The sequence below is a fragment of the Barbus barbus genome, assembly GCF_936440315.1.
Source record: "Barbus barbus genome assembly, chromosome: 5".
NCBI classification, from domain to species: Eukaryota; Metazoa; Chordata; class Actinopteri; order Cypriniformes; family Cyprinidae; genus Barbus; species Barbus barbus.
Window position 1 is genome coordinate 8,345,969 of NC_136733.1, and position 22,106 is coordinate 8,368,074.

General features: G+C 40.0%; 3 protein-coding genes across 5 annotated transcripts in view; all 3 read left to right on the top strand.

Annotated features, from left to right (window-relative positions):
* The first annotated feature begins 246 nt into the window (after positions 1 to 246).
* isca1 (iron-sulfur cluster assembly 1) lies at positions 247 to 5,191 on the top strand. Its single transcript, XM_079417597.1, has 4 exons — positions 247 to 420; positions 2,546 to 2,599; positions 2,701 to 2,806; positions 3,512 to 5,191. The coding sequence occupies exons 1-4, from the start codon at positions 340 to 342 to the stop codon at positions 3,658 to 3,660; spliced, it is 390 nt and encodes a 129-aa protein (XP_079273723.1). The 5' UTR covers positions 247 to 339; the 3' UTR covers positions 3,661 to 5,191.
* A 1,250-nt stretch (positions 5,192 to 6,441) lies between these two features.
* LOC306869732 (cyclin-O protein B-like) lies at positions 6,442 to 14,536 on the top strand. The gene is made up of 3 exons (XM_079416620.1): positions 6,442 to 6,816; positions 7,621 to 7,806; positions 13,389 to 14,536. Exons 1-3 carry the CDS (start codon positions 6,637 to 6,639, stop codon positions 13,926 to 13,928), a joined length of 906 nt encoding a protein of 301 aa, XP_079272746.1. The 5' UTR covers positions 6,442 to 6,636; the 3' UTR covers positions 13,929 to 14,536.
* A 7,014-nt stretch (positions 14,537 to 21,550) lies between these two features.
* Positions 21,551 to 22,106, top strand: part of smtnb (smoothelin b) — a 72,385-nt gene continuing 71,829 nt past the window's right edge. For all 3 annotated transcript variants that reach the window (XM_079416364.1, XM_079416365.1, XM_079416366.1), the window contains exon 1: positions 21,551 to 21,954. In XM_079416364.1, the coding sequence (XP_079272490.1) occupies positions 21,904 to 21,954 (51 nt within the window). In that variant the 5' untranslated portion in view covers positions 21,551 to 21,903. The remainder of the gene's footprint in view (positions 21,955 to 22,106) is intronic.

The following is a 22,106-nucleotide window of genomic DNA, read 5'->3' on the forward strand; positions in this document are numbered from 1 at the left end:
CTCATTGAGCATAGGGCATAACGTTAGTTATTAGAATCAGATGCAACAACTTCAATAAGTTTTTACTCAAGTTTAAGACATTTTACATAATCTTTATAATCGTTCGCTATATTATAGTCTACAAACTAGACGTCCCTTTCTGACCTTACGTTATAATTATTAGGTGCGTAACAGACTCCGATTGTCACATGGTACTAAATCCTACAGTAACGATCACTCATAGGCTGTACAAGCTGTCACTCAAACGACCAGCCAATCGTGAGCGTCCGCTGAGGCGGGCGTTCCTTGCATTAGCTCTGGTGTTTACATCCAAACACGAAGTACTTAAGTAACTTCAACATGTCAGCCTCCATAGCACGGGCGACAGTTAGGGCGGTTAGCAGACGGAAAATACTGCCAACACGAGCCGCTTTAACGCTGGTGAGTGCTCAGTGTATGTACAACAGGATAAAGAAACCGAACAAGCATTTAATTTAGTTCTCAAATAAGTTACTCGAGATCGCACGCATGACGGACGCTTTAGTCGTAGCCAGGGCTCAGTTATCTGATTAATAACAGTGTAATAATAGACAGCCTCGTCCATTCTGACACATCCAGACGGTGATTCAAATATAACAGCAGGTTAGATCTGACTGTCGTTGTGGTTGTGTTGTTCAAGTTGACATCAAGGTCAGTGTTTATGGGCCGGCTAGCCGCTAGCAGATGCTTGGAGAGCCGAATTAAGTGCGTTCCTGCATCCGAACCGTCTAGATTTACCTCGATGTGCCTTATATAATTTTAACAGCCGTTGTTTAGGGTGAAGTCAGGAAAGCAGGTGATCTTATCCATGTTTGCTGTGATCGGATAACTGCCCTGTCATTTGGGTTTGTTTTTAAAGACCCAGAATCTCTCCAAATGTAGCATGCCACTGCTGGAACACACGTTTACTGAGTACTTGCTTGAAATTGTTTTTGTCTAACTTACAGGACATGTTTATACTTTGATAAACAGTGAATTAAATCGGTTAAAGATTGAACTTCTTTTAAAGGTATTGTGCAAGTGAATATGGCACTCACTGTGGGATGCTGTACAGTTGGTGTATCAGCTGTCTGCACGTGCCAGATGCTCTTATCTAAAATGACTTGCAGTAGATTTTTACAGTGGTCATTCACCTGTGAGGCAAGAAACCACAGGTTAATCGGGTGAAAATGTTAACTAATAGAAAAAACCATACTTTGCCCTGTTGATTAAGTACATACAGTACATTACAAAGTTTTGTACGACAAGTTTTTTTTTTTAGCATATACTGTTTAAATGATGCATTATCTAATTAAATACACACTAAATTGCATACATTTCCAGAGCAAAAAATTGAACTTTGACATATTTGAGTTAAAGGTTTTTACAGATGGGATTTTGGATATTCAGTAAACCAGAAAATACTGTCAATAGACCCCCCCACACCATGTTTTATTAAGTAAAATGTTATGTAAACCAGTGCAAATAATATATGAACATTTGTGTAAGTGCTTGAAAATGTTTTAAACATGCATATTATTATTATTAAAATAAATGTATATTTTGGATGTTTTTCCCGCTAGTCTAAAAGACATTTACGAGTGCTTAAAGGCCTTAAACCAGCAACCTTCCAGTTATCAGCTTTGAGACTATCTCAAACTTGTGGGTGTGCTAGTTAGCCATGGAAGCTCAGACATTTTATTTATGTTTATAGCATCTTCTCTTGTGAAAAAAGAACATGGGAGTCACATGTTAGGGAGCAGAAGGAGCTCAGACATCACACAATATGGTTTCATATGGATGATTTCATTTATCAGATTGTTCATATTCAGTCACCCAGAAATTCACTAGACATCACACGACATCAAATTCCCTGAGAAGATGTTTGAAGCAGAAATATTTCAAAGTTTGGGTGAAAAGCACTTAAATTTGAAGGATAGGAAACAACAGGATAAACTATATTCTCTTTCATTTGGTTACTTTTTTTATTTAGATGAAGAGTCTTCTAGTTTAGGCATCTTCAATTGTTTAAAGCAGTCTACTGTATAAGTTTCAACATTTTTCATATTTCATTGGTTTAAATGTGTAGTTAAAAAGATAATTAGAAAATTGTCTTCATAGCAAACTTTAGGGGGAAACAAATCTAAATTAGTGCTTTAGCAAATTTCCGAACCAAATGATGTTGACTTAACTGTATTTTGGTGAAAGAAATCATCTTGGTCATCTTGTGATTTGGAACAAATGTATCTTTTTCAAATGACATTTCACTCTGAGAAAGAAAGGTTCAAGAACCGTTCCTGGAATAGTACCTTTGCAAAAAAATACTAATATGTACCTTTAAGAAACTAATATGCACATTTTACAAGTAAAAATGGTACAAAAGTATCAAATAATATGTCTTTCTTTTGGAAAGGTACTGACCCAGTGACCGCTTTTGTACCTTTATTTCTCATTGTTTTATCATACTGATTTTGTCAAATTATTACAATGCCACACTTACTTTCATCTGCCATAAAAAATCACTGAATGTATTTTTTTTTATTCTCAGACACCTTCAGCTGTGAATAAAGTAAAGCTACTTTTACAGAACAAACCAGAATATGTGAGTACTAGTTTTATTATTAGTAATTAACATCTGCAGCCTCAGTGATACATTTTTCCCGTCTCATTCTTTGGATTATATTTTCACCTGTCTTCAAACAGATCGGCCTCAAGGTTGGTGTTCGTACCCGAGGTTGCAATGGCCTCACTTACACACTAGACTATACTAAAGACAAAGACAAATCAGACGAGGAGGTGTTACAAGATGGTGAGTAACTCAATAACATTATTATATCTCATTTACACTACACTCTTAAAAATAAAGGTGCTTCAAAAGGTTCTTCAAGCGATGCCATAGAAGAACCATTTTTGGTTCCACAAAGAAACTTTCAGTCAAAGGTTCTTTAATAAACCATCACTCAAATCAGAAAGAATGTGAAGGCTATGATGACTGCAGTGGACATGAGCGGGAAGTTATAGTTCCCAAGGAATTTATTTGTTCCTTCTGAATATTTTCAGCTGACAGCTGACTTTTTTTTTTCTCAGAATTGCGTGATATAAATGTGCAATTCTGAGAACATATCAGTCAATATTTCAAACATACTGAAATACTTTAGATGCGGAGCGGTGTTTCTGATATCAGTGAGCGTGGAGTGGAGCGGGAGCGGAGTGATCATTAAATGGTCGGAGCGTGGAGGGGAAATTGTTGACGCTCCACTCCGCTCACATACTCTGATCGGACACCGCCACACAAATGTGGCTTTTTGTTAATGACTGTCGCAGGATTTTACACAGAGTAACAGCTCACTACCAGTTACAAAATACACTGTAACAGTCAGTCACAGGCAATTCTGCTTGCATTTTTCATCAATTAATAGCCTATCTTAAATTATCCTTTGACTATGTTCTGGCCTGCCATCTAGTGGTGAATTTCTTTTTTGACGACCCCTGATATAAATGTTTTCTTCTCCAGGCGTGAGAGTGTTTATAGAGAAGAAGGCTCAGCTGACGCTGCTCGGCACGGAGATGGATTTTGTTGAAACGAAACTTTCCAGCGAGTTTGTGTTCAACAATCCCAACATCAAAGGGACGTGTGGCTGTGGGGAAAGCTTTAACATATGAACCTCGTCGCTTCATCTAAAGCTCCAGGACATCCAGTCCAGATCCTAGATTCAAACATCCATCTTGAAGATTTGTGGGTAAAGAGCTGGAGAAAGAGACTGATATTTAGTGGCCTGTTTGGCCATCATTTCCTGTGCTGCCTCCGGTCACCTCGACACAAACCCAGAATAGCCCTGCTTACAAATACAGTCATTAACTTGAAAATATGTTTCGATTGTTCATTTAATTGCTTGATTGAGCAGCTTGATGTGTATTTAATGTGCCTGTGTCTCATGTGGCTCTGAGGAGGGTTTCAATTACACTCCATGTTAGTGGTTATTTAAAGAGTGATTAATGGCTTTGGTGTTTTCTCAGAATGTTGTGTGTCATCCAGTCGCTCTGATAGGGATTCATATTTGATAATCCAGTTAATGTGTTGTGAGGACTATCCTGATGAGCTGAACCTGCTGAATGTCAACAACCTAAATCTACACCACAAGAAATCTGCAGTTGTTTCCTCATGGCTGTTTTGTGCACATTTGGTGGATTGTGGACCAGCAGTGCAAATCTGTAATCTACATAATATTGAAAGGTTTCTGTCTGGTGGATGTTGAGTATTAACTTTGCACTTTCAGCATGCCACGTTTTGTCATTTGCTCTATAATGTGATTAACAAGCAGCACAGGAACTGATGCCAAGTTTTGAAATGCAATTGTTTGACTTGAACTTGTTTTCTGTTGAAATATGAGTGTGAAATATACATGACAATGGCTGTCTTTTAACGCACAAATAAACTTCCATTCTACATATAAGCAGGCTGGTTCTTGTATTAAATGCCTTTTATTGTCTTGTATGTGGCGCTGTTTTCTAATGTTCCTTTGCATTTTAAGATTACAGTCCATCCTTTGACAAATATAATTATTTTCTTAATCTTAATTTTTTTTTTTTATCATATTTTTATTTCTGTTTGATATCACAGCAATGGTATGTGTTCATTTTATCAATGCAGATAATCAAAATATTTTGTGTATTTTTTATAAAATTTTATAAAGTATAAACTAGTATCAGTCGATATCAGTCAACTGATATAAACTAGTTTAAATCCAGATAAAACAGCGCTGACAAACAGCAGAAAAACACTGTGTGCCAAGATACAGTCAGGAGTCTTTTCAATCAACAAATCGCCATCATTTACCATGGATTTACTGTAGTAACGCTAACTGCACCATGGTATTGTGGCAGAAATGTGGGGTATTTATATCAAATTTATTATATTAATATAGACGTGTATTAAATGTATTAAAGGAGTAATGGAATGTAATTACAGTATATTTGTGATTAAGCTATAGGCTAGCGTTTGTGCTTTTATAATAAATGTATTTTACATATAAATAGGCTACCTAGAAACCATATAGTTGCATTTTTAACACAGTATTGAAGTGCTTTATGTGTGGTTTTAACTCTGGTTATCATGATGTAATTGTATGCTACTATGGAAGAACAATAGTTAATTTGAATAAAACTCAAACAGTCAGAAAAATTGAATTTCACCATATAAAAAAGGAGATTGTTGCAATTTTTGCAGATGTTACTGATTTTGATAATGAACATAAATTTACATCTGCATCCTGACTCAAACTACTACTGTCAACTCAATGTCAAATGTGCATTTCTAAGAGACAAAAAATTTATATTATTATTGCATATATATATATATATAAATATGGGCATCAACAATATATAATACGGTGGGTTGGGGATTACCATATGTGTACGTAGGGGGGGCCCATTAAAAAAAAGGTTGGGAACCACTGGTCTAGACACATAAAACAATTGCGTTGACGTTGGTATTTCTAATAAGGTACAAAGATCAGTCTGTACTATCTGTTTTCTTTATATCTCAACTGCAGCTTTGATGATAACTTATAAGGCCAGCTGCCACAATATACAAGAACCTGCCTCTTTAGTGACTCCCACAGATATATATTAATATGTGAAGGGAGCTGATGCGATTTAGTTGTTGCTGGACTGTTATGTCTGAATATGGTCCAGACAGGAAGGAAGGGAAAGACTGCTTTGCTCCTGTTTTCTTTTTGGACACAGAGTTTCCTCACAGATGCAGCAGTGCATCACACAGGTGTCCATCCGTCATGACTGGATTTTGCTTTTGTTGGCTTGCCTTTACTTGTCACTTCAGCAGAGTTTGATGTTTTTACGAGTTTTTCATCATGACCGATCTAAATAACTGTTGCCTACAGCTGATCAGGCATCTATAAATAAATCAGGAGCAAGTCATTAAAATCACTTAAACTCATTCAACAACACAAGGATCTGTCAAGATTAATTTCACCCTTCAACTAATTCTTTTGTAAATGAGCAAACTTAATTGTTGAGTCATTTAGGCCTGTTGGATTACATTTCAGTCTTTCTACTTCAAAATTTCACACTTGATTCAAAGCGTTGCTTGCCATTTCCTTGCAGCCTAATTATTTGTGAAGTTTCTGAGAGAAAATTTCAATCGTATTTATTTGCATAAATACAGATGTTATCTGTGTAAAATATTCAATTAAAGTAATAATGCTATTGTTTGTGAAAAACTTTATTTAAATATTTATAATTCATCAACTGTTTAAATATTGCTGAAAAGTTGTGAAATAGTTTATATATTTTAAATGTGATTCTTTTATTTATTTATTGTATTTGATTGTTTTATTTAATTATTTATTTTTCATTTTTGGCGACAAAAACCTGCTTCATGCAGTTTATCCCCTGCAGCTCCCGTGGGACTGTTGTCATGGTAACGCGTGTCCGCGGGCTGTGGAGCGCCCTACAGTGCGCGCTAAAACACCCGGGAAAGACCCCGTTTACAAGCACCACCTCACCTGACACTGCACGCTATGATGATAACGAGGGGAAATCGTTCAGTGCAACATCCATTCCTGCAGTAGAGCATCTCATGCGCGGCAGTTCAAGAGAAAGGAGTTTGTTTCTTCAGAGATGTCTGCGCTGAGTGACTCTGGCTTTGAGGAAGATCTTCACTCTTCTCCAGCAGCGGCTTCAAGCGTCGGACTGACCTCTGACCTGCAGGAGTGTGATTATGACGAGAGCTGCTTCATCATCCAGAGACACAATGAACTGCAGTTTCTAGCGCAGAACTGCCTCGCGCGACAGCCGCAGGTCAGAATCACACCTTCAGTATTATATAATTGTTAAAAGAAACGAATGCTTGTATTGATTAAAAGTGACAGGTAAAAACATCAAAAATTTTAATAAACATTTATTTTTTTTAAATAAACGCTGTTCGTTGAACTTTATAGGCTATTCATAAAAACAAAATGAGTTTCTACACAAATATGAAGCAGCACAAAACTGATAATATTCAGAGATGTTTATTGAACAGCAAATCAGCATTTTGGAATGATTTCGAAGGATCATGTGAGACTCAAGACTCAATTGATAATGCTGAAAATTCAGCTTTGCAGCACAGGAATAAATTGCATGTTACATTATATTCATAGCCTAAAACACTTATTTTGAATTGCAATAATATTTCTCAATATTTTTACTGTATTTTTTAATCAGATAAATGGTTTAAAAGACACAATTTTGAACTGTATGAGTAGAGGAAAATAATGTTTATATTTAATGCACTTCATTTTGTTAAAATCAAAGAATGGAATATATTTTCTTTTTCTTTGCGATTTTAAATCAATAGGGTACGAGTTAGATCAAAGTAATCAAAAAGTATCTGATTATATTACCTAAAATGTGTAATTTAATGGATTGTGTTAACTACAATTTTTGTCATGTAATTTGGAAATATATATATATATATATATTTGGAGAATAGAAATGAGTGAAAATTTGTATTCTTGTGACAGCTGGCCCCTATTATTATTGTTATTCTTTTTGATTACTGTTATCACTTGATATTACTGTTTTACTTGTTAATTTTTACATGAATATTTAATTTCCTCACAGATTACAGCAGAGGCTCGCAGTAAACTGGTCAGCTGGCTCATAGCGGTACACAGACAGATCAAACTGTCTTTCGAGTCATGCTGCTTGGCTGTTAATATCATGGACCGTTTCCTGATCACAACCTCAGTAGCTGCAGACTGTTTCCAATTACTGGGAGTGACATCTCTGCTGATCGCCACAAAACAGGTGCAGCGCTTGTTTACGTATTAGTTATAAAAAAAATAGCAATTAACATAAAAGAACATTATTTTGTCTATTTGGTGTAATGCAATGTGTTTACGCAGTTTAAGTTTCAAAAAACATTATTTTACCGTACATTATTGTTGCTCCTCTCTGCCCCACCTTTCTGAATGCATGGCTTTTTACAAAGCTCATCATTCTGTAAAGCGCAGTGTGCTCTGATTGGCCATCTATCCAGTGTGATGTGATTGGCCGAATACCTCAAGTATGTGACAGAAATGTTGCACCCTTTACCATATTTGGAAACACACAGTGTCTCCAGGACATGGTGGCGCTGGCAACCGTATATATATCTATTCCGGCAACAATACTACAGTGAGAAAAAAAGTTGCACCTTCATTCTTTGCATGAACATTTGGGCGGTGTTATGCAAATCTTCCCACACAGTGACATGCTATGTATGGTTGAGTCTTAACTTTTAGAAAAAATATCTCTTTGGGTTTGAGACTTTAATATATATATAAGTTTCCAAGGTTTGTGAAATTAAATGTTCATTAGTCATTCAAAGATTTTTTTAAATTATATAAATGCGTATAAATTTATATATAAATTTGCTGAATGCTGATGGCAAATGAGAAATTATTATAATATTTGGCTTTCTATTACTAAAAATATAAAAGCAATCGTTATAATACTTTTTTGTATACATTTAATTCCTTTGTTTAACAGTTCAATCTGATTATTAGACAGATCCGTATTAGTATCCGTATCCGTATTATTCTATCCGTATTAGACAGAACTGTTAAAGGATAACAGTGAACAAGAGGGAGAAAGTGAGCACTGTGTGCTTAGGTGCTGCTGCCTCAAAGGCATCGACCAAACCGAAAAACTTATTGGCTGGTGCCGATGTTTGAAAAATGCCAAAAATCGACCACTATTTATATATTCCGGAAATGTTGGGACTTTGTTTAAATTTGAATAAAATAAAAACACTTTCAAATCACATGAGCCAATATTTTATTCACAATAGAACATAGAGAACATAGCAAATGTTTAAATGGAGAAATTTTACACTTTTATCCACTAAATGAGCTCATTACAAATTTGATGCCTGCTACAGGTCTCAAAAAAGTTGGCACGAGGGCAACAAAGGGCTGAAAAAGTAAGAAATTTGGAAACAATTTAGGTGGGAGAACATCTAGCAACTAATTAAGTTAATTGACATCAGGTCTGTAACATGATTAGCTGTAAAAAGGGATGTCTTAGAGAAGCAGAGTCTCTCAGAAGTAAAGATGGGCCGAGGCTCTCCAATCTGTGAAAGAGTGCGTAAAAAGATTGTGGAATACTTTAAAAACAATGTTCCTCAACATCAAATTGCAAAGGCTTTGCAAATCTCATCTACAGTGCATAACGTCATCAAAAGATTCAGAGAAACTGGAGAAATCTCCAGTAAGGGACAAGGCCAAAGACCTTGTTGGATGCCTTTGGTCTTCGGGCCCTCAGACGACACTGAATCACTCATTGGCATGATTCTGTCTTTGACATTACTAAATGGGCCCAGGAATACTTCCAGAAACCACTGTCAGTAAACACAATCCTCCGTGCCATCTGCAGATGCCAACTAAAGCTCTATCATGCAAAAAGGAAGCCACATGTGAACATGGTCCAGAAGCACCGTCGTGTCCTGTGGGCCAAGGTGTTTCAAAGTGGAAAAGTGTTCTATGGTCAGACGAATCCAAATTTGACATTCTTGTTGGAAATCACATACGCCATGTTTTCCGGGCAAAAGAGGAGGGAAACCTTCCAGCATGTTATCAGCGTTCAGTTCAAAAGCCAGAATTTCTGATGGTATGGGGGTGCATAAGAGTATACGATATGGGTATCTTGCATGTTTTGGAAGGCACTATGAATGCTGAAAGGTATATAAATGTTGTAGAGCAACATATGCTCCCCTCCATTTGACGTCTGTTTCAGGGAAGGCCTTGTGTATTTCAGCAGGACAATGCAAAACCACATACTGCAGCTATTACGACAGCATGGCTTCGTAGTAGAAGAGTCCGGGTGCTGAATTGGCCTGCCTGCAGTCCAGATCTTTCACCTATAGAGAACATTTGGCACATAATTTCACAAGTTCACACTTACATATATTTAGCAAGAGTAAGGTAATGCGTATTTGGCGAGTATAGTAATGCGTAGTTGGTGTGCTGTCCTGGGGAAGGGCTCCGGACTCAGGAATGGCCCAAACCCAGAGTACCCCCCCATAGTGTGTTGGACAGCCGCCAGACTAAGAACCCCCCAAATACTAGTGCTGGTGGACTGCGTGGTTGGGCGCCCAGTCGGGAGGGCTCGAACCAATGCTCAACAGTGTGCCCACTGTGTTGGAACGAGTGAGCCCTACCGGCCGTTGGAGGAGGAGCAGCGTAGTTGTGGCCCTGCTGGCCGTTAGCCCCTGCTAATCAAAGGACAGAGGGCGAGTAGCTGACCGAGAGGGCCCATGAAGCCTCCGACTGGAGATCAAGACTCCAGACGTCGGACGAGTGGGTCCTATCAGCTTGACAGGCAAAAAGAGTTTGGGACGTCCGACAAGGAGGACTCTCGTGACATCTGACGGGAGATCAAGACTCACAGCATCGAATGGATAAGCTTAGCTGGTAGTCGGGCGGAAAGGCCAAGGTTTGCTCGGCCGGGAGGCTCTCGCCGGCATTCGACAGGAATTCAATAATCACAGCGTTGGATGGTAGTCGACAGAGAAACGTATTTGCTCCACCGGGAGCGCTCTTGGAGCATCTGACGGGGAGTTCAATACTCAGGATAATTTGAGTCGGCTAAAAGGGAAGACGCTATGAGGATTCCTTGCGCAAATGTAGACAAATCCATTAAGCTGCTGCTGATAACGCGTCGAAAATCTTGGTGCTGCTTGCGTTCGAAATAGGCGCATACGACAAAATAGGATTTCCTGTGCTAGCGTAGCCCAAATAAATGCCATGAATCTGCATGGATAGGCATGGCTTTGGAAGCGGAGGTGATGTCGACTTTCGACAGCCAGGTACTGAGACCCATGATTTTATCAAATGGATTGCCTGATCAATGTCCTACTATTGTGAGAGAATTCGTCGAGAGGAAATCGAGGCGTTTATGCTTGAAACGAGGAGTTATGCAGAGCTGATAGATCAATTAGAAGTCATTTCTTACCCCGGAAATTTTCCGCCTATAGGGGAAAAGCTGAACAGATTATAACGGTGAAACGGCTGAACGTAATGAAAAGCTCAGAAAAATGTCAACTTTTGATGTCCACGTTCGATGATTTACGATTGTTGCAGCATTTCTATCATAAAGAAATGACCAAATATTAAAGATTAAGTGCACATTTGAATTAAGAGTTGTTTAGCCGAATGGGGATTAGATCGCACAGTTACAAGTAGACGATTGCCGGGCCATTGGAGTCCTCTGTAGGCTTTGATGTAATGCGTATGCTTGTTATATTGTTCGATACATTTTATTAACTTTGTTCAACGGAACCATAAGTATTTATCTTTTGATACTTCATTCGAAATTATAATTATGGCCTGCAATGCATCTGTTACCCAATTGCTCGTTAGTGATGGCCTTGGATGAGGGGTCTATGCCCGCACCACTAGCGGTGGCTCCGAGGCAACAGCATTTGTTGGGATGGGCAGTGATGTTGCTGTAAATGTGGATATTGTGACTTTAAATGAAGTAGAGAGCTGAGAGGGAGAGGAGCAGGGGTCCAAATTTCCATCAGAGGCACCCTCACACGTAATATCGGCCTCTGGGGCTTGAGGGGGGAAACTGATGGAAGCAAAAGAGAAAAGGGATTAAAAGAAAGATGTGTGGGTTTGTTGCGAGTGGAGGCAGCCTTGCGCTTGCTTCGCCTGCCGTAGCTGTAGGCCACAGGAAGGGAGTCCTGAATAATTTGAGTTGCCTGCTCTGCTAGCGGAGGTAGCTTCGCGCTAGTGTCTGTTACGGCAGCTGGAGGCCACTGAAAAAGAAAAAAGGGAGTTATTAGTAGCGGGAGAAAAAAGACTGAGATGTGTGGGCTTGTGTTGCAAGCGGAGGCAGCCTCATGCTTGCTTCTGTTGCTGTAGCTGTAGGCCACGGGAAAATGGTTTGTGACTTTTAACAGGACGTGCTGGAATGTCAAGGTAGCCTGCAGTGTTGCCGACTTAGCCATTTTGCTGCTAGATTAGCCACTTCTCGGACGACCCTAGCAACTTGTTTTTCAAGCAACGAACGTACTGGCCTTTTTTTTTTTGGCAACCTTGAAATAGTGGTAAGTGATAAAAGGCATGCCTTTTTCTTTTAACCACGCAAAGGCAAGAAATGTCGTTGAAGGCCTGCTGCTGCGACCCGACACTCGTGGAGACGACGGTGGTGTCGAGCGAGGCGAGTTCGGAGCTTTTCTCGATCTATTGGCCGCCTTGGCGGCTGGAGTGAATTTAGGATTGAGGTTGGCACGGTGAAGAATAGATTGTGCAAATCTGCTTTGTTTACCCTCCGTGAGGACGTTGCGTCGGAATTAATCAGCGTTTGCCTCAGGCTTAAATAATAAACACTTTGCGATCGGAGGGATTGTTGGCACGGATGATATTTGTGTCCAAATGATAAGAGGATGGAAGCGACGCCAGTGGAGGCGAGGTAGCCTCGGCATCAAGCAGAGAGCAGCGGCCGCGGCAAAGCACTGGAGCTCGGCGGCCATGTCTGCCGGAGAAAGACCGATCATGGGTCCGGCAGATTGGCCGGAGGATCCGAAAAATCCTCAGTATAGGTCTCGTTGTTTGGACGGGACGCATTGAGTCTGAGATGTAATGGTAAAAGGTGCAAACCGAATGCTGATTAACCACCAAATGACTAGAGGTATGTCAGCTGTATTTATATCCGTTCGTTGATTAACTTGAGTGCGAACCTCCTGTGTGAATTAGGTCTGACGCACTCCTCCCAAACTTTGTTAATAAAAAACGAAAAATACGTCAAAGACGACCACGAACCCTTCAGCAGCTGGAAACCTATATCAGACAAGAATGGGTCCAAATTCCAACACCAAAACTCCAGAAACTCATAACCTCGATGCCCAGACGTCTTCAAACTGTTTTGAAAAGAAGAGGAGATGCAACACCATGGTAAACATGCCCTCATCCCAATTTTGAGACCTGTAACAGGCATCAAATTTGAAATGAGCTCATTTAGTGGATAAAAGTGTAAAATTTCTCAGTTTAAACATTTGTTATGTTCTCTGTGTTCTATTGTGACGGAGTATTGGCTCATGTGAGCTGAAATTCTTTTAGTTTTCATTTAATTCAAATTTAAAAAACGTCCCAACATTTCCAGAATTCGTTTATATATATATATATATATATATATATATATATATATATAAACTGTATATACGTTTTCACTTAATTCTAATTAACTTGCAATTAAGTGGCTGAAAACATTACATTGTTTACATTTAAGTATGCTGCAGTACACTTCTTTTTCACTAGGGTTAATACACACATTTTAGGGACAATTGATTATGAAAACAGACAAATATGTAAATATGAGTAAGTTGGGATTTTTGTGTTTTCCAGGTTGAAGTGTATTCGCCTCGCATCACGCAGCTTCTGTCGCTTTGCTGCAATTCTTTTTCCAGAGAGCAGCTGTGCAATCTCGAATGCCTGATCCTTCTCAGACTCAATTTCAGACTGGCTGCCCCTACCCTTGCTTTCTTTCTGGACTATTTTACCAGTCGCACTACTGGATATCAGACTGATGGAGCCATGGATAAGATGGTCACTACACAGGATAAAGATGTATGGAAGGAGCCTGAGAAGAAGTGGAAATTGTTGGCATGCAAAGTCTGTGAACTGAGTTTGGTTGACTACACATTTAACAAGTATATGCCGTCTGTGATTGTGCTGTGTGCTATGAAAGTGGCAAAAGATCTGCTGAAGACGCATTCAGTGCAGCCCACAGACAACAATGCTGGCTCATCACATACATTGGAGTCTTTCTGTTTTCAAGAGTACCCAACATTTGAAGCTCAGCATTTATTTCAGCAATGCAAAGAAGATCTGAAATTGTTGGTCTCTCTTAATGAAGACGCAGTCCAGGACTTCATATCATTATAAACCATTATATTAGTTCAGTGGTGTTCAAATCAGTCCTGGAGTACCCCCAGCCCTGCACATTTTGTATGTCTCCCTCCTCTATCACACCTGATTCAATTCATCAGCTCATTAATGGAGACTGCAAGACCTGAAGTGGGTGTGTCAGATATAGGGAGACATACAAAATGTGCAGTGCTGGGGGTACTTCTTGGAGAAGTTTGAAAACCACTGTATTAGTTCATACCACAAAATGATCACATTGACAATTTGCTTAAACTTAAGTAATTCACCTGAAGAAAGTTTGCAAAAAATGCAAAGATACTGTAGTAATGGAATTTTTGCTATACTTAATTTCTCTTGAATTTTTCTGAAGACTATTCCACATGACTCAAAAAAGGGTGGATTTATAATACACATAAAACAAGTTGTAATGCAGTCCAGCAGTATTTATCCCAAAAATTATTTAAGCAAAAGTAAGGTTTTCTTTTAAATGTATGTGTATGTAGAATCCAACTTTTTGAATTTCTGTTTGTAAAATTAAATTGCAATTCATGAAAAAAGCAGAATTGAGAGAATGGCATGCTTGGAGTCTTTTGGTCAATAAAATGTCTTGCATGCTTGACAACTTGAAAAATGAATTTTCCATTTTTTATATTTGTGTGATTCTGGGATTGACTGATCACCTGTGGGAATTAAAAAAACATAAGAACAGAAGCTGCAAGTTTATTGAAATCTTACAGGTTTCTTAATTAAAAAGGTAATTAATATATATATATATATATATATATATATATATATATATACACACTCACCGGCCACTTTATTAGGTACACCTGCTTGCTTGGTAACACAAACTGCTAATCAGCCAATCACATGGCGGCAACTCAATGCATTTAGGCATCTAGATGTGGTGAAGACGACATGCTGAAGTTCAAACCGAGCATCAGAATGGGGAAGAAAGGGGATTTTTAACTTTGAACGGGGAATGGTTGCTGGTGCCAGACGGGCTGGTCTGAGTATTTAAAAAACTGCTGATCTACTGCGATTTTCACACACAACCATCTCTAAGGTTTACAGATAATGGTCTGAAAAAGAGAAAATATCCAGTGAGCAGCAGTTGTATGGACAAAAATGCCTTGTTGATGTCAGAGGTCAGAGGAGAATGGGCAGACTGGTTAGAGATGATAGAAAGGCAACAGTAACTCAAATAACCACTCGTTACAACCAAGGTATGCAGAATACCATCTCTGAACGCACAACACGTCGAACCCTGAAGCAGATGGGCTACAGCAGCAGAAGACCACACCGGGTGCCGCTCCTGTCAGCTAAGAACAGGAGACGGAGGCTACAATTCGCACAGGCTCGCCAAAATTGCACAATAGAAAATTTGAAAATCGTTGCCTGGTCTGTGGAGTCTCGATTTCTGCTGCGACATTCAGATGGTAGGGTCAGAACTGGGCGTAAAGAACATGAAAGCATGGATCCATCCTGCCTTGTCTCAACGGTTCAGGCTGGTGGTGGTGGTGTAATGGTGTGGGGGATATTTTCTTGGCACACTTTGGGCCCCTTAGTACCAATTAAGCATAATTTAAACGCCACAGCCTACCTGAGTATTGTTGCTGACCATGTCCATCCCTTTATGACTACAGTGTACCCAACTTCTGATGGCTACATCCAGCAGGATATTGCACCATGTCACAAAGCTCAAATCATCTCAAACTGGATTCTTGAACATGACAATGAGTTTACTTTACTCAAATGGCCTCCACAGTTACCAGATCTCAGTCCAATAGAGCAAGATTCAAGATTTTTATTTGTCACATACACAATTATACAGAGTATAACCAGCAGTGAAATGTAAGTCAGGACAGTGCAATTATATAGAATACAAATATTAAGAAAAAGAAAAGTAGAAAAAAATAAAAGATAAACAATATAAATATAAATGTGCAGGTCAGTATGTTGCTGACTTAAATAGTAATAAAGAGGAATGTGCAAAAGAATGTGCAGAAAAGTTGTACAGGGTATTTAAATAGCAGCAATATGAGGTAGAGAAAAATTATGAATAGCTTATTGATATAGAGATATTTACATGGAGTCAAGTGATGTTATGACACAGAGCTAGAGTTTAGGAGCCTGATGGCCTGGGGGAAGAAGCTCCTCCTAAGTCTCTCAGTTTTTGCCATCAGGCTACGGTAGCGCTTACCAGTTGGAAGCAAAGTGAATAGACGGTTACCAGGGTGATTAGAGTCCTTGATGATTTTGACAGCTCTACTTTTGCAGCGTTTGAGGTAGATGTCCTGCAGAGAGGGGAGAGCAGACCCTGAGATGCGCTCAGCTAAGCGCACAACTCTCTGTAGTGCTTTGCAGTCCTGATTGGAGCTGTTTCCATACCACACTGAGATGCAATGAGTCAATACACTTTCTATGGTCCCTGAATAGAACGTTTTCAGGATTGCTGGTGAGACCCTGAATTTCCTCAGCTGTCGCAGATGGTACAGTCTTTGCCCGGCTTTCTTAACCTGTGTTTGGATGTGTGTAGTCCAAGTCAGGTTCTCGGAGATGTTTACACCGAGGTACTTGAAGCTATTCACCCTCTCCACAGGGGTCCCACTGATCATAAGAGGAGTGTAGGGCCGCTGCTGTCTCTTCCTAAAGTCCATGATCAGCTCTTTAGTTTTGCTCACATTCAGAGAGAGACAGTTGTCCTGGCACCATGATGTGAGTCTCTCTACCTCGTCCAAGTATGCGGTCTCATCGTTGTTGGAGATGAGGCCCAGAACCAAAGTATCATCAGCGAATTTGATGATAGATGTGGAGCTGTGAGAGGACACACAGTCATGCGTGTAGAGAGAGTAGAGCAGGGGACTCAGGACACAGCCCTGTGGGGCTCCTACGTTCAGGGTGATGGAGTTTGATGTGAACTGGCCAACTTTCACCACTTGAGGTCTGCTGGTGAGGAAGTCTTGAATCCAATCACAGAGTGAGGAGTTTAGGAGTTTAGTCTGTGAGTTTAGAAGCCAGCTTGATGGGGACTATAGTATTGAAAGCTGAGCTATAGTCAATGAATAGCAGCCTTACATAATTCCCATTGCTGCTGTCCGTGTGTGAGGGAAGAGTGGAGGACGTGAGAGATGGCATCGTCAGTGGATCTATTTGGGCGATAGGCAAACTGAAGAGGGTCCAAAGTAACGGGTATGGAGGAGCAGATGTGGCTCTTTACAAGTCTTTCAAAAACCTTCATGACTATAGATGTGAGGGCAACTGGGCGATAGTCATTCAGGCAAGAGGGTTTATTGTTCTTTGGCACAGGGATAATGATGGATTTTTTGAATGAGGTGGGAACCACGGAGGTAGCAAGGGATTCATTAAAGAAAGAAGTGAACAAACCAGCGAGCTGATCAGCGCAGGACCTCAGAACACGGCCGGTTATCCCATCAGGTCCGGCTGCTTTCCTGACATTCACTTCCTTTAGCGCCCTCAGAACCTCATCCTCCGACACAGTGATTACAGGATTATCGCTGCTCTGCCTGCTGCTTCCTGACGCGCTGGACGGCAGAGTCGCAACGTCGCCATCGCAATCGCAATCAAAGCCGGCCGTAGAAGGTGTTTAACTCGTCGGCCAGCAACGTATCTGCTCTCACCTCAGCTGAGGATTTGTTTCCGAAGGCACAGATGGTCCTCAGTCCCTGCCACATCCGTCGAGAGTCACTGAGCTGGAAATGAGACTCAATTCTCTCTCTGTATCTGTGTTTAGCGGCTCTTACTGCGTGTCGGAGAGCATAGCACGATGCTTTGTACTCGCTCGTATTCCCGGTCAGAAGAGCCTCATTGTAAGCGGCAGTGCATGTGTTAACCGCAGCAAGGATTGTTCTGTCCACCCACGGTTTCTGATTGGAGAATATCCTTATAGTTATTGTTTCTGTAGCTTGCTCGGTTAGCATGTTTACAAAGCTTAATGCTACATCCGTGAACTCGCTGACGTCAGAAGAACTCGCCCGGAACATGTCCCAGTCGACGTCATCAAGAGCCGACTGTAGTATAGCCTCTGAGTGGGAGGACCAGCGCGTCACTACTCTCTGCACCGGGGGGTCCTGAACGAGCCTTTGTTTATATTCCGGTGTGAGGAAAAGGGCGGCATGGTCCGATTTGCCAAAAGCCGGTAGTGCGCGGGCTTTGTAGGCATTCTTAAACTGAGTGTAGCAGTGATCCAGTGTGTTTTTAGGTCCTCTAGTTGGACAGGATACATGTTGATAAAAGTTCGGCATGACCTGCCTGAGGTTGGCTTTGTTAAAGTCTCCCGCGATGATAAAGGCAGCGTCAGGATGTTTGTTAATGTAGCCGCTGAGCACATCGTGAAGCTTAGACAAAGCCCAGCCGGTGTCTGCCTGTGGTGGAATGTACACAGCAATAACAATGATCGATGAAAACTCCCGGGGCAGATAAAATGGGCGGCAAATAATGGAAAGATGTTCCAGATGAGGCGAGCAGGAACGCGGATGGAGATATTCCTGGGATCACACCATTTCTTGTTAATCATGAAACACACTCCTCCACCCCTCCAAGTTATCACTTGGCATTACGGCAGTGTCCGGGACCGAACACAGGATATTACAGTCCCTTATGTCCCATTGGAAACTAATCCTGGCTCTAAAATCGTCCATCTTATTATCCAAGGATTGGACACTTTCGAGCAGAATGCTCGGAAGAGGAGGACTGTGAGCCCTTTTCCTGAGTGTGTCTCGAATCCCAGCGCATTTCCCGGGTGTTTCTTGATCCGTCGTCTTGGGAGGTTATTGTTCATCTCCGCGTTCCGAAGAATCTCCAGAGGCCACGCTGGATTCGTGGATAAAGTGTGCTGGAACAGGTTAGTGTAGTGGTTTCCAATGTCCAAAAGTGTTTCTATGTTATAGGTGATCAGTGCCGACGTGAAATGTGTAAAAAGAGAAAGTAAGTAAAAAAGTAAATTAAAGCAAAATCTAAGCGGAGCGGCCTGGACGGCGTCCGAACCCAGCTGCGCCATCTTTGATCAGCACCTTTGGGATGTGGTGGAACGGGAGATTCGCATCATGAATGTGCAGCTAACAAATCTGCAGTAACTGCGTGACGCTATCATGTCAATATGGACCAAAATCTGCCAATTCTGAAGGCAAAAGGGGGTCCAACCCGGTACTAGAAAGGTGTACCTAATAAAGTGGCCAGTGAGTGTATATATATATATATATATATATATATATATATGTGTGTGTGTGTGTGTGTGTGTGTGTATAAATAAATATATATATATACTGTATATATATATATATATATATATATATATATAATATAAAGTGTTTCTGCATGGGAACAGATTTGGAAAAATGTAGCATTAGATTTCTTTTTAGCGTCACTTTCTCACCAGTGGATGCTCTGCAGTGAATGGGTGCCATCAGAATGAGAGTCCAAACAAGCTGATAAAATATCACAATAATCCACAAGTAATCCACACCACTCCAGTTCATCAATTAATGTCTTGTAATAAGAAAATATACATGTTTGTAAGAAACAAATCCATCAAGATGTTTTAAACTTCAAACCGTTGCTTCCAGTTCAAAGTATTGTGCAAGAAAAGTAAACTAATATTATCTCCATTCATACATATCTCTTGAGTGCCAAATTCCCTACAACAATTTGAAAAACCTGCTTACCTATACTCTACTTAATATTATTTTGATGAAGTTTCTGACTGTTTGGTTGGTTTAAAATATAGTTACCTATCTCTATGATGCTGCAGGCCATGTTGAGTGGCTTCACGTCATGTCTTGCATCATGTCTTCTACAAGTCGGTTAGTCAGCAGACAGACAGGGCTTTATTGTTAATCTTTGTTTGATTATGGGGAAGTACCATATACATGTACATCTAAAAAATTTGAATATCATGAAAAAGGTAAATATTTTTTGTCACTCATTTCAGAAAGTGAAACCCATAGATTCATTACACATAGTGAAATATTTCAAGCCCAGGTTGCTTTGATAGCGGCCTTCAGGTCATCTGCATTGTTGGGTCTGGTGTCTCTCCTCTTCCTCTTGACAATACCCCATAGATTCTCTATGGGGTTCAGGTCAGGTGAGTTTGCTGGCCAATCAAGCACAGTAACACCATGGTCATTGAACCAGCTTTTGGTACCTTTGGCAGTGTGGGCAGGTGTCAAGTCCTGCTGGAAAATTAAATTAGCATCTCCATAAAGCTTGTCAGCAGAAGGAAGCATGAAGTGCTCTAAAATTTCATGGTAGATGGCTACGTTGACTGTGGACTTCAGAAAACACAGTGGACCAACACCAGCAGATGACATGGCAGCCCAAATCATCACCGACTGTGGAAACTTCACACTGGACTTCAAGCAACATGGATTCTGTGACTCTCCACTGTTCCTCCAGAGTCTGGGACCTTGATTTCCAAATGAAATGCAAAATTTACTTTCATCTGAAAAGAGGACTTTGGACCACTGAGCAACAGTCATTTTTCTCCACAGCCCAGGTAAGACACTTCTGACGTTCTCTCTGGTTCAGAAGTGGCTTGGTAGCCCTTTTCCTGAAGATGTCTGAGCGTGGTGACTCTTGATGCACTGACTCCAGCTTCAGTCCACTCCTTGTGAAGCTCTCCCAAGTGTTTGAATCAGCTTTGCTTGACAGTATTCTCAAGCTTGTGGTCGTCCCTGTTGCTTGTGCACCTTTTTCTACCCAAATTCTTCCTTCCAGTCAACTTTGCATTTTATATGCTTTGAAACAGCACTCTGTAAACAGCCACACCTTTCAGTAATGACCCTCTGTGATTTACCCTCTTTGTGGAGGGCGTCAATGTTCGTCTTCTGGATCATTGCCAAGTCAGCAGTCTTCCCCATTATTGTGGTTTCAGAGAACAAGAGATACCCAGAATTTATACTGTAGAGATGGTCATTAATTGAAACTCAAATGTAAATATTGTAATATTTTGAGATACTGATTTTTGACTTTCATGAGCTGTAAACTCTAATTATCAAAATTAAAACAAAAAACTTTTAAAATGTTTTACTTTATATGTAATGAATCTAAAATATATGAAAGTTTCACTTTTTGAAAAAAGTTACAAGAAAAAATTAACTTTTCACGATATTCAAATTTTTTGAGATGTACCTATACATAAACATAAGTGGGCTAAAGGAAAACCCATTTTTTTGTTATTTCAGATAGATATGAAACATACTGAGTTACTACTTGGGTTGAAAAATAGTAAAGCAAAACACACTAGGTCTATATGTGAATCTTTTACACTATTTGTATGATTGTCTCATACCTTTTTCTCTTTTTTCATTATTATTATTATTATTTTATTTCTACATATTGTAGTCTATGCTCAATATTTTTCTATAAAATATGTTGGAATGACTACTATGTTCATTGACTGACTTTGAATAAAAAAAAAGAAAAGGAAATTAAGTGAAACGAGAAAGTAAATGTGACATTGAATTAATTTGTTAGCAGATGCAGTGCCAGATTATTTACTGTAAAGAAAACAAATAACAACGTGTTAGTTTGCTAGACCAATCAGACCATTACATTCTAATTTGAGCGTGTGAGGTTTGAATTTACCGGCCTGTTATTGGCTGGCGGTGTGTATGGGGCGGGGCTTCAACTCAAACCACTCACCGCTCGACTGTCTGACGCTGCTGTGAACCGTGAACGGTTGGAGTGTGTGGAAACAAACTGCTGCAGTTTGTTAACAAGGAGAGCTTTTAATTTGACAATTTTACGGCTTTTTTCGTTAGGCTGTACCATAGACGGGGTTGTCGCTTCTTCTATTAGAGAGCATATTCCCTGAGTTAACCGGACCGAAACCTAACGTTACCCTTTAACGTGAACGAATTCAACTTGAGCCTCTCTAGTTACTGTTATGTGTATATGACGGTTAATTTCACAGTATTTTACACTCTTAACGAATGAGCTAGCCATTAAAACCGGTAATTAAATATCTGAGAAGATGTCAGAGAAGCGATACTCCAGCATGGATGAGTCCTCCCTCCGCAATCTGGTGAGTTCAGCTCAGAAATGTCACTTCTTCATTTTGACAAACATTGTTTTTGGGCTTTAGCATCACTTTAGTTTTTGACAAGAAGCTACGTGCTTTATCTAGTGTTCACATCTGTATGATAAACTCGCTCTGTAAGCAGAATATGCGAGCTC